Raw genomic sequence first — 17,241 nt, forward strand, 5'->3', positions numbered from 1 at the left:
AGCCTCAACAGTTTTTCAATAATACTATATTAAGAACAAACTTCAGGTATGGTACCAATAAAATAAGAATGGCATAACAAGCCACCAGGCTAAGAAGAATCTTGTTGTTCAGAAGATTGCGGCAATTGGAAAAAACAGGTCTGAACAAGTGAAGTGTAATTATTTACTGCCATTTACTGATATGCAATTAAGAATCCTGGGTGCACAGAGTGATTGATATGTCTAATAAAGCTGAAAGTGAAATATGGTTTCTCAAGTATGGATGTCCAGCAAAAAATACATCTTTTTTCTAAATGAAAACTGGCCTCCTATCTCTTTTTACTGGTAAATGCCACCAAACTGCTTTTGTACTCTGTGCTGCACTTTGAGAAGTGCATATACAGATTTAGTCAAGTATATGATTACTCAAATATGGTATCCAGTAAAACTGGTTGAACAGAGCCACAGAAGAAATTTATCAAAGAACTATGCTAACTGCCATTTCCTTTGTTGTTTGGTGGTGTTTAAAAGAAAACTGAGACAGGATTGAGGTTTTCCTTGGACAAGCAACCTTAAGAAGATTTTTCCTAAGCTGTAAGTCACGAAGTACTGCATTTATATATGTTAAAAATCGAAATAATTTCATACAGTACCTTGACCTTCATAGAATACCAGTACTGAAAGTTAAGAGTACGGAATTCAATATTCAGTTAGTTTTTAAAATACACAAGTGTATTTTAGAAGTATTTTACGGAAGTAATCACTAGCTAAAACTTAAGTTACCTCACATTCCATCCACAGTAGTGCACCAAGTAAAGGACTTCTCCACCTTCGACATCAGAATCTTTAATACTAGCTTCATACATTTTTTGATTTTTCCCTCGTCCATACCGCACTTGGACTTTCATGCCTGGTGGATAGCATTCAAACTCTTCTTCCTCATTGTTGTCATTGTTGTCTTCCTCCTCCTCCTCCTCCTCCTCCTCTTCCTCCTCCTCCTCTGCTTCTTCTTCATCTTCATCTTCCTCCTTATTCGTGTCATCTCTTGAAAGGTTTAAAAAATTGTAGAGTTAATAAAAGATACTTCATAAGCTTTTCAGTTCCAAACCACATATACTGATAAATACTGCGGATGCATTAGAGGCTGGAAACAGCAGGCTCCATCTATGTGAAATTGCCTCAGTGTTATATTAGTATTATCAACTAAAAAGAATAGAGCAAAGCACACATAGAATATAATGACACTAAGATGCTTTTACAGCAGTGGAAGATTAAAAAACGACGGTTTAGAGAAAAAAATCCATCAACATCTGAGAAGTGAAGTTGTATTGTATGGTAAAGAAATTGTTTTATGTTCTTAGCTTTTATTATTCAATTCTCAACTCCTTCATGTCGTTCCCTAGCTAAAATACGTATGTTTCCACCTCAGACCCATTCTTCTCAATATAGAGAAAACATTCCTAAGTTTCATTTTTCAAGATACAAGTTTTACAAGTGGTAACTTTCTAACACTGGCTACCATATAAAGATCTGTGCTCTGTTACATCCATTGCCTCACAATGGCCATGTATATGGGTCAATTCTATTTTGAAAGGATTGCCATTAAAGCAGGTTTTGTGCAACAAATCCTAAATATGAGGGTTTAAAAAAATATCCAATTTATGACCTTGTTATTCTTTGCTAAAGGTTTTCAAAAATAAAATAGCCAAGCTACACACACACACAAACACACACACACGTTGAGACCGAAAAATTTCACATGAAGTCTCTACAATTTCAGGTGTGACTTTAGAAACATAGGGCCAGATTTTCAGAGGTATTGAGCACAGATAAATCCTGTTGATTTCAATCAATGACAGCTATAGGGGTGTTCAGCACCTCTGAAAATCTGGGGCTAAGTTTCTAGAGATGGGTGCTCAAAACTATAGAGGCTATTTTTGAAATGTTGGGCCTTAACCTCTAAACATTCTCTAAGGCACATTCTTACTGGATTTTGGGACTGTCCTTATTCCTCCATATACAACCTATAATAGATCCATGCCATCCATGGAGTTCTTAAAAATCATAGGTTCCTAATCAGTTAAAACCCGAAAACCAGAACAAATATTCTTGCACATTTTAAAAACTGTATATAAAGAGATACAGCTATCAGCCTTTGAGTCAACTTCTGTTTTTAATATACAGTACACATAAGAAAGTCTACATTAATATTGATATTAGTCTATTTTTCCATATGACTGTACAGGCAAAAATATTCATTTAACACAGCCACTTTCTCTCTTGAAAGGAATCAAACAACATTTTACTGTTTTCTACCAAAGGCAATTGGCCGATATCAAATCACAATTCTTTAATTAGCTGCCATGTGATTTCCAAATAGTGGGCCAAATTCATCCCTAGCACAACTGCACTGATTTCAATGAACTTGTACCAGGAATAGATATGGCCCATTGCATGCATACATGCATGTGCCATAAGAAAAAAATTAAAACTCCCAGAGTGCCGATGTACTATGTTATCAGTTAACCCAAAATATATCTGTCACATTCAATACACACCAAGGATAGAGAGGACTCTACTAAACAGACACTTCCATCCTTAAAAGTCTACAGAGTTTTGTATTAATGAATATCACATCAATTATACAACATACTTCAAATGGTCTATTTTGCTAATGTAATTAAAACCACCGAAGTTATTAAACTGAAATATAACTAAACAGCTACTTTACAACTCTTTTCCTCTCCAATCTCTCCCATATAGTCAAATACTTGACCCAAAAATTAACAGGAAAACTCCCACTAAATTCACTGAGACCAGGATTTGGCCCATAGGCTGGAGAATTCCTTGACAATCATGACCTAGACCTGTCTGGTACTTAGCTTTCAATAAGGTGCTCTCAAAGTGCTCCAGTGCTGCTGTAATTTACAAATCCTAGCAAACTGCAGCTCATGATTACAGTAATTTTAAGGACTTAAGAAAAAAAAAGTTATGGAAACAAAAGTATCAGACAGGGGTTGAGGGTGGAGCCAAGCTGCTGTAGAAGCAAGACATGCCTGAGAGTTTTCAGTGCCATGGAGATTTTCTGGCAATTTTAATGAAATAAACTTTATTAGAGAGAATTTTTTCAAAACCTGATGGCAGAATCCTTAATGATTTCTGAAAGAGGAAAATCATGCCTGAAAAGGAAAAACAAGGACTCTTCCAAAGTTTGTCCAATTACGGTGCAGCCGACTGTGAAGCAACCCACAGGCCTGGACTAGTCTGGAGTCTCCTCTTATCACCCACCAGATATGGTGGCTTTCTTGGTGCATCAATGGATTTCATGAGAAAACAGACTCTACAACAGTCTACCAGGACTTCTCTGGAGGGATACTGAAACCCTCATTGTAAAGCTGAGCAACTTGGATGGTCAAGTAGGTAAGGTGGAGAGCGGACTGTAACAGGTAGAGAGGGAAATGCCAGGAAGCATAAGGAAATATCATCAGAGATGGTTGCAGTTAAGAGTGCAGTGAGAAGTGGCCTGGTTAGATCGCAGGTTGGAGAATCTAGAAAACCAAACAAAAGCCAAGAATATTCGTATTTTGGGAATAGTAGAACTGCCAGATTATATCCCTGAATGAACTCTGTGAAAGGAAAAGCATGTTCCAGAAGTTGCAAGGAAAGAGTGGAATCTGTTTTATGAAGGCCATAAACTCCTGTTTCAAGATCTCAAACCCAGTCATGAAGATGAAGAAAAAGGAACTGAATGCTGTGAAGCAGAAGTTCTTAGAGAAAATTGTGGCCATGGTAGTCCAGTGAGCATGGTAGAAATCTTATTTGGCTATCTATGCATGCATGTGAATGTCAGATTTCTTGCATTGCTGTTCATTCAAATTCTAATAAAAATGGAAACAAACAAGACTATTGGCAACAATCACAATCTTAAAAATAAAAGCAAACAAAAACAAACCAACCAATAGTTATGACAAAGCTGCAGCAATATGAAAGCCCCCTCCCTTGCACAGCAGGAGAGATGCATTTATGTCGAAAAGGCAGACAATGGAGCACCACCATAAATGGAGCATTACCATAATTGTGTTCCAACAACCCAAACAATACCAAGGAGCTGGTAAGAAGGACTGGTTTGCAAGCAGCTCACTTATTTACATTACAGCAACCAGCTAAAGACACCCTCAAACTCCACAGAGTGGAAGCTTCAGCCCTTGCTTAGAACCAGAAAATCAAAGGCAGGAGGGAGCATTTATAGTTCTAAAATATCTGGTAATAATAAAGCAAATATTTTAAAATATGTGTAAATACACACACACATACATGAATATCACAAAGCTCAAACAATACAGTGAGGGAACTTAAAACATTTTAAATATTTGAAAACTACTTAAAATTATAGGTACCATAATTTACTCTAGAGTAGCATTTCTCAGTAAATACAGAGGCACATAGGCCAAATACAAACATACCACTGTGCGTGTATATTAATAAATAAATATGAATGCATGAAATAGTATGTGTTATGTGGGAAAGTGCTACACCTTGTAATCTTTAGGGCCATTGTGTCTGACAGAAAGAGTGTTATTAGTCATTATTGTAAAAGTTCTTCCGAGCATCATTAGCCAATAAAACTTCATTTGATTAGGATTGTTGCACAACCCCAGGATGGGGTCTAAACCAAATCTCATCATACGTACAGTACCAACAACATGGCAGCATATATAAATAAGAATAATAAACAAATGTAAGACTAATCTAACTATGTGTTAAGTTAATATAGGGATCTGTAGATTTCTGGGGTGCTGAATCTTCTCTCAACCTTTTTATCCTCGCTTGGTCAAAATCAGAATGGCCCTTCTAAAGTTGGAAATATTTTTCATTATTTGAACACATTATCTGGCTTGAAAGGATTGGCTTTTTAGTTAAGACTCTGAACTAAGACTCAAGGAGATCTGGGTTCAATTCCCAGCTCTGCAAAAGATTCCCTATGTGACAGTGGGCAAGACATTTAATCTTTTTTGCACCTTAGTTTCTATAGTTAAATGAAGATAAGAACACTTCCTATCTCTCACGTCTGTTTAGAGTACTAACTCTTTGAGGCAGGGACTGTCTGTAACAGATTTAAAAGTAGCTATACTTGAACAAAAAAACTTCAGAAACAGACTTCAAAGAGAAACTGCAGAACTCAAAATTCATTTTCAAATTTAACACCATTAGTTTGGGCTTGAATAGGGACTGGGAGTGGCTGGCTCATTACAAAAGCAGCTTTGCCTCTCCTGGAATTAACACCTCCTCATCAATTATTGGGAGTGGACTACATCCACCCTGATTGAACTGGCCCTGTCAACACTGGTTCGCCACTTGTGAGGTAACTCCCTTCTCTTCATGTGTCATTATATAATGCCTGCATCTGTAATTTTCACTCCATGCATCTGAAGAAGTGGTTTTTTACCCACGAAAGCTTATGCCCAAATAAATCTGTTAGTCTTTAAGGTGCCACCAGACTCCTTGTTATTTTTGTGGATACAGACTAACATGGCTACCCCCTGATACTTGTCTCTTATGGGTTTATATACGGTGCCTACCACAATGGCTCTTTATAATCTTGGTTGGGGCCTCTAGCTGCTACTATAAAAATAAAACATCTGCAAAATAGGTCTTTGGGGTCTCCAACTGTAATTCTATAAATATGATGATGCATCAGGGGACTGGATACTAGGTATACTTGAGATAGGCTGTCTAATATAAATGCTGAACTGTCGACTTATTACTACTGCACATAATTTTAGTTTGCTGTTTTTAAATCTTAATATTTAGATTTTTGTCTCTCAGCATGTTCATTTTCATACAAATGCTTTGGTATGGAATATAGCTTTTGGGCCTTTATTTTGTTTGACCCAGGAAAACTACATGGATTACTACACATTAATATAGCATCCTTTATGTGGGACTCAAAAGGAATCATGTTTACTGTAGGTTTAATTACAAGAGTAATAATATGGAAAGATTGTCATGTGATTAAAAGGCAGGAAAACAAAAATATCAAAACAAGGAAGGAAGAAGCGGTGTCCTATATCATCTTTGAGGGCTATCTTGCCCCACTGGCTCACAATTGGGGCAAAAGCACCACGGACCATTGAGTACTGAAGATCATCCATCTCAAATACTCCATAGAGTTTCTTTTTTTCCCCCACATCAGACCCCTTCCTTCTGGACATCTCCCCTTCCCATCAATGCACTCTTCAACAAAATACAGATGCTCTTCTTGCAAAGGGCACCATAAAGCATGTGACAACTCCCTAAATGGGGAGAGGTTTCTACTCCCTGTACTTCCTCATCCCAAAGAAGGGTGCAGAGCTCTGCCCCATTCTTGACCTTTGGCTAATAAACACCTTTATCAGAAAATCCAAATTCCACATCGTGACTATGTCGACTATTATCCCATTCTTCCCCTACGGGGCTTGGTTCGCGGCTCTCGACGTGAAGGATGCCTACTTCCATATTGACATTCACCCGGTCCACCAGAAGTTTCTCTGCATCGGGATGGGACACCACCACTACCAATTCTGAGTCGTCCCTTTCAGCATAGTGATGGCTCTTCAAGATTTCAGTAAGGTCTTCGCTGTCATGGTAGAACAAATGTGCCGCCTCAGCTACTTGGTGTACCCAGACCTGGACAATTGACTCCTTGTTGTGCTATCCCAACAAGAACTCATCTCCACCATTCTCATCCATCATCCTCCTGATCTCTAGAGGTATCTGCATCAATGAGAAGTTGGTGCTCATACCTACACAGATGATCAACTTTATGGGGCATTGTTCAACTCCATTGTGGCATAGGCCTTCCTTCCAGTGTATCGCTTCGGAATGCTGATGGCCATAATTGCAGACCTATGCCACAACCCACGTACCACGGTCCACCATTGTCTCTCCCTCCTTGGATATATGGCAGCCTGTACCTCTGTGACCCTGCTGCATGTCTACGCATGTGGTGCCTCCAACTGTGGCTCCTCTCCATCTACAGACCCCATATGGACCATTTGGAGGCCAGAGTTGTCCCCCAGACGATTCTTGCCTCCCTGACCTGGTGGACCGACCCTGCCAAGATCATGGTTACTAGCCCCTTCACCATCCCAACCCACAGGCCACCATCACAACAGGGGAGCCCACCTACACCATCACACAGCTGAGGGTGTCTGGCTGCCACAAGAGGCCAGAATGCATATAAATGTGCTAGAACTGAGGGCAGTCCCTCTTGCATTCCAGACGTTTCTTCCTTTCATTTGGTCCCACCATGTTCAAACTACTCTTCAGCGTTGTAGTGGTGATATACATCAATAAGCAGGGCAGTGCCAAGTCTCCCTCCCTCTATTCCGAGCCCATCCACCTTTGGAAATGGTGCATCAAACACCATGTGTAGAGCCCTGCCAAATTCACAGCCATGAAAAATGCGTCATGAACCGAGAAATCTGGTCTTTTGTGTGCTTTTACCCTATACTATACAGATTTCATGGAGGAGACCAGCGTTTCTCAAATTGGGGGTCCTGACCCAAAAGGGAGTTGCAGGTTGGTCGCAAAGTTATTTTAGAGGGTTGCAATATTGCCACCCTTCCTCCTGCGCTGCCTTCAGAGCTGGGTTGCCGGAGAGTGGTAGCTGTTGGCTGGGCACCCAGCTCTGAAGGCAGCACCCCACCAGCAGCAGCACAGAAGTAAGGGTAGCAACACCATCCCATGCCATCCTTACTTCTGCACTGCTGCTGGCAGCGGCTCTGCCTTCAGAGCTGGGATTCCGGCTAGCAACCGCTGCTCTCTGGCAGCTCTGACGACAGCACCGCCGCCAGCAGCAGCACAGAAGGGTTGCAGTATGCAAATCCCCCTACAATAACTTTGTGACCTCCCTCCTTCCCCCCGTACAACTCCCTTTTGGGTCAGGACCCCTACAATTACAACACCGTGAAATTTCAGATTTAAGTATCTGAAATCATTAAATTTACAATTTTTAAATTCCTAAGCCTGTAAAATTGACCAAATTGGACCGTGAATTTGGTAGGGCCCTAACCATGTGACACTACAAGCCACATACCACCCAGGCACCCAAAATTCCCTAGCTGATGCCTCAGCAGGATACTCTTCCTCAACCATGAGTGGGAATTGCACAGTGCCATACCCCAATACCTCTTCCACAAATGGGACACCCCGTTCTGGGATCTCTTCATCACTCATGAGAACTGCAAGTTGCCTCTTTATTGTTCCAGGGAAACCATATGGGAGGACTTGCAGGACAAAGCTCTTTTCCCCTGGACGGGCGACCTCCACTATCCTTTTCTCCCCATTCAACGCCCGCAAGTGCTTTGCAAGTTTTGCTGGGACTGAGCTACCGTAAAACTTATAGTCCTGTTCTGGCCCCGTCAGTTTTGGTTCATGGACCTCCTCAGACTCTCCACCTGTACACGACTCCACCTTTGATCTCCTCATGCAAGATCAGAGCCAAGTATGGCATCCCAATCTGGGCCCTCTTCACTTCACAGCCTGGTACCTCTGTGTGTATGCACCCCACCACCATTTCAGGAAAGGTTTCCTCAATACTCAATACTACATGGATTACTACACATTAATATAGCGTCCTTTATGTGGGACTCAAATGGAATCATACTGCCACCAATACTCTGGCTCACACCCCCGTGGGACTCATTTTATCAGCCCTCACAAAGCCACCCTTCAAGCCAATGGCAACATGCTCCCTGTCCCATCTCTCCATTAAAGTAATATCCTTAGTCGCCATTACCTCGTCTAGGTGAGTCAGTGAACTGGCGGCCATGATGGTTGACCCCCCCTTGCAGTTTGCAGTTCTCAGTCAAACCATCAAAACTGGGACTTTGATTTCAGGTGGGTCGAGGAGATGGCCATGGCAAAGGCTGTGGGTCTCTGTTGCTGGGACTGGTGTTGCTTGCATGGGGCTTTCTGTTGCCCCTCGTAGTAGGCCAGGTAGGATGTATACTGGTGGGGAAGGAACTGCTGTTACTGGTGCCTGCATTGTGGAGCTGGGGTGTAGATCACCAGAGACTGTAATGTGGCGCTGGAGTCCTTCAAAGAGTGAAGGGACTTGTCTGTCTTCACATAAAACAAACTGTCTTTGTCAAAGAGAAGGTCCTTGATAATAGTTTGGACCTCCTAAGGAAAGCCAGATGACTGGATCCATGAGTCCCAGCGCATGAGGACTGCAGTTGCAAGGGAACAAGAGGACATGTTGGCTGCATCAACCGCCACTTGGAGGCCCACCTTGGTGACCAGGAACCCTTCGTCCACCAGCGCCTGAAACTGCTGCTGCTGGTCTGGTGGCAGTTCATCTGGAACTCTGCTAGCCACACATAGTTATTAAAATCGTATCTGGCTAGCAGAGACTGGTAGTTTGCAATCCTAAATTACAGTGCTGCTGAGGAATAAACCTTTCTCCCAATAGGTCAAATCGCTTAGCCGGCTGGTCTGGAGACGGTCAACTTTTGTGCGTGCTGGGGCACCCATTCCTCTGCTGCATGTACAACAACAGAGGTAGGTGACAAAAGAGGAAGTCCACCCCCCTTAGCTGGGATACAATACCTCCACTCTGCCTGCTCTGGTGTGGGGGCATATGAGGCAGAGTATGCCACACTGCCTGTGATGGATGGAGGACTAAGAGCGCGAAGGAACAGTGATTCCAACTCTGGGTACGTGGTATGAGGCAACTGGAGAGGCATCGACCGGCACTATCATACCCTCAGCTGTGAACATAAGCCACCGCATGACACACGTGCACGTCAGCAGACATTGTTAAGAAAACCCTCCGGCTCCAGAGCCATGTCATGCATGCTCACCCCCATGTTTGGAATACACATAGGAACCAAACACTCGAAGAAGAACTGCTGTGTGATGGTTTTTTCAGAAATTTTTGGACAGGTCATTCAAAAGAAAACAAAAAGACTTTTGCACACTTACACATCAGGAAGTTGGAATAGCCTGTTCAACATGAAGTACTGGGCTATAACCTCACAAGACCCGTTATTAAAATTAGTGGGGTTAAAGTATCAGCCTAAAATTGTATCTTTCGGCACTTTTAAATTGGGAAAAGGGCCAGCTTGGGGAGAAACTGCCTGAGCTCTACAGCTGACCTCAAATCTACTTCTAGTGTCAAGGAGGAGAGTTAGGAGACTCCTGTAGTAAGGAGAGCTCAAGAGGGATTGTCTGAAGTACAACCCAGCTCTGGGAGGAGGGCTGCGACCTCCAGAACAGGAGGAGAAACTGACTTTTACATGGAGCCAGAGTGGGTGTGAACTGGAGAGGCTAAACAAGTGAGTTATGTCTGTATAACGAGTTAATAGATCGAACCATGTGAAGGGGTATATGTTGGAACTGTGAATAAATCAGATTCTGCAAACAGTTTGAACTAACCTGCTCAGGGTAATTGCTGAAAAAGACCCAAGAGGTGCTGAGTGCAATGTACCTACAGGGCCACAACAGCCAAAAGAGGATATGCTAGAGAGACATGCCCCCATGACACATGCACACAAAAATACAATGCATAGACCAAATGGGTAAGTCTCTATATATGATGCTACACAAATGTAGTTGGTATAAATTGATCTTTTTGTGCTTACACTAACAGTGCAAAATTTAAACTGGTGTTCACACCAACTGTGCAAGGAAGACGACGCATTTCCCCCCCCTCAAATAATTTACTTTACACAAAATTAAATTTGACTGTATGAGTTAACTTCAATGTATAGTGCTTTATTTGGTCCAAAGCCAATCAATATGACTGTCAGCCAACCACACTAACCTACATCTTCCTGTGATATTTTAAATCCCTCTCCTACAATTTTACTTTCATTCATCACAAAGCCCTCAAAATATACCTCTTCTGACAAATAAAAAACTAGAGACAAGGTGGGTGAGGTAATATCTTTTACTGGACCGACTACTGTTGGTGAGAGAGACACATTTTGGAGCTTACACAGAGCTCTTCTTCAAGTCCTTCACCCACCCTGTCTCTCTAATATCCTGGGACCAACACGGCTACAACATTAAATAAAAAACTATGCTACTTTTCAAAGTACCCAAAGAATAAACTGCAAAGGGCAGAAGAAAAACACTACATCTGTTAACCTGTTACCTCCTGTATGTGAAACACAGCTGCTGACTTACTTTCTTACATATTCTTGTCACGTCTCTGTGCTTGACTACACTACCACTTAAGTCGATCTACGTTATGTCGCTCGGGGTGTGAAAAAACCACCCCACTGAGCAACATAAGTTACATTGACTTAAAGCAGTGTCCACACTGTACTATGTCGGGGGGAGATGCTCTCCTGTTGGCATAGCCCATCTTCACCAGATGCACTACAACAGCGCAGCTGCATCGGTGCAGCTGTGCCAATGTAGGGTGGTAGTGCAGACTAGCCCTAAAATAGCAGCAAGTACCAGATACTTCAGAGGAAGGTGCAAGAAACCCCTCCAGAGGGCTGTTATGGAATAAACTATCCACAAAGAAAGCTTCTTCCCAATTCTGATTAGTTAGAGCTTGGCTTATATGACCTAAAGCATGAGGTCTTATATCTGTTTCAAAAATCTTCTTTGGTTTTTTAATCCTTACGATAAAAAGTCAGTATTCTTGTTATCCATATAAATGTTCAATTTTTAAAAAAAATCCTGCTAAGCTCTTGGCCTCAATCTTGAGGGGGTAAGTTCCATGGACTAATTGTTCTGTGTGTGGAAAAGCACCTTTCAGTACCTTGTTGCCTTTCAGTTTAATTGACTATCCATGAGAAATCCCCTCACAAAAAAGAATGTTGGGCCAGATTGTTTCAATTGTACTTTATATATGTGGCATGTCTCCACATAAGGTATCCTTAAAGGACTTTTTTCTGTCAAATGATTCAATTTCTAGGAAGATAAGAAATGCCATATTGAAGAAAAATAGTCCATTTGGCCTTCAATAATTACAAAATGAATAATTCAATTCACACAACAGAGGAAGGTACCTAATTATGCAATACTACATTGAGGTAGCTGGGGGACATTTCTTCCTGACACTACTGGTGTTAAATTTATGTCCTGAAGTTGCCAGACTGACAGACTTTCGCCATTTTATTCTTGGCGACATTAACTATGAGGGAATTCTAATTTAGGCAGAAGGATGAGTTTCCAAAGCCCTGGAAAGTTCTCTTTGAAACAGACAACATAAGAGTGATGCTCCACATACTCAATAAGAACACTAAGACACCAATTTTTCATTATCTTCTTTGGCCCAGAGATTGTCCACCTCTCAATCAGCACACAAAGGACCCAACACATACATCAATCCTTGCCCATAGAGAAGGGGTGGGGAGATGTCAGCTACCTCGGCTGCTTTGTCTCCCTGTCTTCAGATCTGTGTAGACTACTTAATATGGTCAGGATACAAGAGTAGCCAGGGAATAGCACTGGAGAGGAATTAGTAAGCTGCAGATATCACATTTAGCTTCCCCTCTACACAAATTAAAATGGAAGTGAAAAGCTCAAAAGTTAGTATCACCTGATTCTGTATTAACTTTTGCACAGAACCCCATTGTGTTGCTGAACCCAGTTTAGAAGGGATTACAGGAGGGAGGTCAGCAGGGAAACCCTGTTTCAAAAGGAATGAGTGATGAGACATTGGGAGGTGGAGTTCAGGACCTCTAGAAAGACACTCCTGGCCTCCAGGAGATATCCTAAAATCTGGAAGCTGGGACTGAAATCCTGCCTTCCCCACAATGGAGCAGTCTGGTGGAAACTGTGCAAGGAGAAACTCATGGAGCTTCTTATCCTCTAGGCAAGCCTTCTCCTCATGTAGAGGAACCAATCTGGTCCCAAGTTAAACAGATACAAATTATTATTTGAGAATAGTTTTATAACTTTATTATTTCATTTACATTGTTATTTGGTTAACATCAGTATTAGAAAGATGTCCCACACTTTTAAAAGACCTTGCCAGGTGACATTTTAAAGACACTGAGCCAAATTCAGTTCTGAAGTAAGTGGCATAACTCTCTTCACTGCACTTTTCTTATTGTCTGGGTAGATTTCGAATTAAAAATGTATAATTTTATATTTTAACTATGCAAATTATTTTACCCTACATAATATATTTTTTGTATAATCAATTATTTACTATCCCCTTTCTACATGGTGAAATGTGTCAATGATGCAATATTTACACAATGGTTTCACCAATTTCCTATGGGCCAAATCCAGTGCAGTGGCCACATCTATATTCCAGACCGTATAGCGAATGAAATCTCCATAAAACACAGTTCTAGAGCATTTCTGCACACCTTGTTCCCACCTGCAGCACAACCACACAAGTTTTATCATCTTTTGGGCTGTTCTCACCCTCAGACGAGGAAGGGGCAGGATGTGTGTTCAAAACACAATGGTTTTAGGATTTTCCAACTTTTGAATAGCGCTCAGACACACGACAATGTATATGCATTTCTTGTCAAGGATGTAAGTTGTTAGCTATGCTAAGCCTAATTAAGAACTGTCCATTCCATTTTGACCTCGGGGCAGACATACGAAGGAAATACATGGAACAAATCTTTTTGCGTTTAAATATGAAAACCTTTCTATCCATTGTTTTATGGAGAACACATACAGCCATGCATGCAGGGAGGAATGTTCTGCTTCCTTGTTTCATCCACTGACTAGCTGGGCCCCGGCACCAATATTACTTCATTTTAATTCACTTGCAAACACCTTCTCTTGAGGAGAACTGGATAGGAGTAACTTCTGATCCTGTCAAAATCATCCCTTACTCAACCAAAGACTGCTATTGAGAGATGCAAGATACTCCCTTCCCATAACACTATCTCCAAAACACTCCCAAGAGCAAGAGGTGGGAACCAGAAATCCATCCCATACAGGTAGCAGAGCTGAACAAACACTAGGCCACTAGGATGGCCACCTCATTTTTTTATCAAATAGACTTAAGTTACTTACACTTTGTATGTTTCCCCTTGCTCACTGGGTTTTAAATATTTAGGCTCTGAACCTCGAAAGACTCATACAAATGTTTCACTTTAACAATGTGAGTAGCCCCACTAACTTCAATAGGATTATTCATGATGCATGAAGTTAAGCACATGCTTATGTCTTTGCAGGATCAGGGTCTCACAATATCGTTTGATGTTGAAGTTCAAACATACTTTTAATTAAAAAATCAGTGACATCAGGTTCCTCAACTTACAAAAACCCCTCTTACCCTGATTTTTCTTTTTCTTCAGCCTCCATGTTTGTGTTAAGAATTTCCATTTCTTTAATATTCTCTTCCTCTTTATCTCCCAAATTGGCTTCATCTTCTGTTTTGGTTGAACTGAATTCCTTTTCCTGGTCAGACTGAGTATATACAGATTCTTGCAAGTTTTTTTTGTTTTCCTAAGAAAATATAAAAATGCAGTTAACCTACAATAGAAATCAACATGACAAACATTTGAAAAAAGGCAGACAAAACACACTTAACCAACTGGCAGAAATAATTAAAATAATTTAGGATTGTTACCATTCCCAGTATATACTGCTTTATTAAATGAGGTTTAACTTTTGCAGAAGGATTGCTTGAGTCAGAGCCACAGAATCTACCATTAATGTTTTAAATAGAAGAAACATTTAAAGTGAAGCTGCCAGAACAAATCTGCACCCAAATTTCTTTAAAAAAAACAAGCTTTAAAAACACTTTAGAAATTCTAGTTTCAATTATATTTCTTTCAATTCCAGTGGAAACAACCTCTGAACAAAAAACAAACATTATTTTTTTTCTATGTGACTCAAAATTGTTTCATTGTGCCAAATTCATGAGAATCCAAAAGCGAAGCTGACTAGAAACTAAACTAAAAGTAAAACCAACTAGTCAATTTTCATTCTCCAAGCTGAACAGCACTAAAAAAAATTAACAGCATTCAAATGAAAAATAAAAATATTTTACATGTAGTCATCTTTAATAATCTTAGGTCCTAGTGTTTTTATGAAATGCAATTTTTAAACTGAAAGCTTCTCTTTGATGGTTTCCTTTTAAAGATTTTACACTAAATGCAGTGGGTCTTAAAAACAGATATCAAGTAGTGCTCCTGCCACCCTTTTCAGGTGTCTTTGGGGGGGGTGGTGTGTGAGTATCTTAAGGCCCTGACTTACAAATGACTTCACTCAGACAAATCTTTACGTCTACATAGAATCCCAACAACCTCAATGGTGCTTTCTAAAGGCTTAAACGTGTGCCTGAAGATCCCTCTGAAGTGCATAGGTCCTAGTCCTGCAATGCATTGCCCTGGGACAGACCCCTGAACTCTTGTGGAACTTTACTGATTTTGGGTTGGGGATGGGAATAGAAGGTGTCCATGCAGACGCAATGCATTGTAGGATTGAGACCTAAATCTAAAGCCAGGTTCAAAACAGAAATCCTACTATTACAGCTGCTGAGAGGATACAGCCCCTTTCAGGCCAAAGTAGGCCACACATTTTGGTATGATTTGACTGTAAGGTTCCCCAACAGCTGTGAGGTTGCAGCTGTTCTGTAGGAGGTCATGGACGTTTTGCCTCCAAGACCCTCTGCAGCAGCCAGCATACATTCAGAGATGGATCTGGCCCACAGTATGTTGTACTTATCCTCCTTTAGCTATGCAGCTGCTGTCAGCCACCAAACCCTATTTTCAAGCTGTGATATGATCAGTATTAATAATAAGGAAAGAACTATGCATTATCAAGACAACGTGCTGAACTGTTTAGGTGTTTGTTTGCTTTTTTAACTCAACTAAGGTGATTTCAGCCCTACTTAATACACTACCTCTTACTCCCCCGACAAACACTATCTCAATTTAGCAACTGGGCTTAACATAAACAAAGTATTTTACCAGAAAGGTGGGTTTATCATTTTCTTTACATTCATTATCATTCTCAGCTGGTTTTGTTTCTTCCTGTTGTATGATCACGTCTTCCTCCTCCTTATGCTCTTCTTTAACAACTTTTATTTCTTTTACATCCTGGTCAGGTTCTTCGAGCATTTTCAATTCTTTTTCTTTTTCACACTCTTTGCAGGGCTTATTTGTCATTTTCTCTGGCAATGCCATTTGAAATTCGATATTAGCTGATGTGCAGTACTCTTCAAAACCATAAAGATATCTGAAGGAAGAAAAATTACATTCCATGACATCATGCTAACATTAATTTACATATCTATTAACCTAGTGAACTCTTGATACCCTTGTTAAAAAAGGTACATGTATTTCATAGGATACAATAAATAGGTTATATTAAAACTGACTAATAAAATTTGTTTGTGAAAATCCGGTATCAGTTTGACCATTTTTCTTTTTTTTTGTTTCTACTTCTTACTATACTTAAACACATGCAAATGATACCTCTTAATCAACCAGTATTACGGAAATACCAAAAATTCAGAAAACATTTAAGAACACAAACAGGAATAAAAATATTCTACCAATTCAGGAAAGGAAAAATCCGAAGGTAAGGCAGTGTCCAGTTTGCTCAGCCCAGCAATATGGAAACTCAGTAAGTGCTTCTCAGCTTGAATGAATTATCAAACCAATTTGAAAATTATGCTTATCATTACAACTGGCATTTTCTGAGCCTCCTAGAAAGAAGCCTACTTGATTCTGATTATTAGTTATGACATAGGCCACATGTGATAGCATGTTATAAAAACTGACAGAAACAAGCAATACAAGTGATAGTGGTTTGCCTTGAAACAAATACACTCCAAACTTCAAAACTGATAATACTCCCTGGTTTCAGTGAATTTGGGGTACGTCACCCTGTAACACAAAGTGACTTTTTACTGCAATACTGCATTAAGCATTTATTATTTTGCTGCGGACATATCCCTCTATCTTCCTTTCTCAAATGCTATTATATCTGCATCAGAAAGAAGACCATTCAAACGAATCATATCATTAGCAATGACTAGCTTAATACTACGGAATTTGAACTGACTTCTTAAAGTTCTTGGAGAATACTAATGGTAACACCATACTTAAATATTTACCAAAGATTATTTCACTGTGCTGAGATTCCTTGTTCCAGAAACCTTACCCCAGTAACGTATAAATATCATTCCAAACAAGTCAAATGCTTGGCTTTTTCTTTTATACATTTATTTGTATGTTGTACTTATCCTCCTTTATCCTCTTCTCATTCTTGCACCTTTTTACCATTTTATTCTATATCTTTATCTGTACACTACAGAGCTCCTCCAGAACATCTAAAGAA

At 40.3% G+C, this 17,241-nt stretch overlaps 1 protein-coding gene across 4 annotated transcripts in view; it reads right to left on the minus strand.

Annotated features, from left to right (window-relative positions):
• The window catches only part of ARID4B (AT-rich interaction domain 4B), a 140,996-nt gene that overhangs the window by 31,248 nt on the left and 92,507 nt on the right, over window positions 1-17,241 (minus strand). For 3 of the 4 annotated variants that reach the window (XM_077813426.1, XM_077813423.1, XM_077813425.1), the window contains exons 15-17: window positions 15,867-16,134; window positions 14,225-14,397; window positions 763-1,023 (exon numbers count right to left, since the gene is read on the minus strand). In XM_077813426.1, the coding sequence (XP_077669552.1) occupies window positions 763-1,023; window positions 14,225-14,397; window positions 15,867-16,134 (702 nt within the window). The remainder of the gene's footprint in view (window positions 1-762; window positions 1,024-14,224; window positions 14,398-15,866; window positions 16,135-17,241) is intronic. The other variant, XM_077813427.1, reaches the window with a different exon arrangement.

The sequence above is a fragment of the Eretmochelys imbricata genome, chromosome 3 (genome assembly GCF_965152235.1).
Source record: "Eretmochelys imbricata isolate rEreImb1 chromosome 3, rEreImb1.hap1, whole genome shotgun sequence".
NCBI classification, from domain to species: Eukaryota; Metazoa; Chordata; order Testudines; family Cheloniidae; genus Eretmochelys; species Eretmochelys imbricata.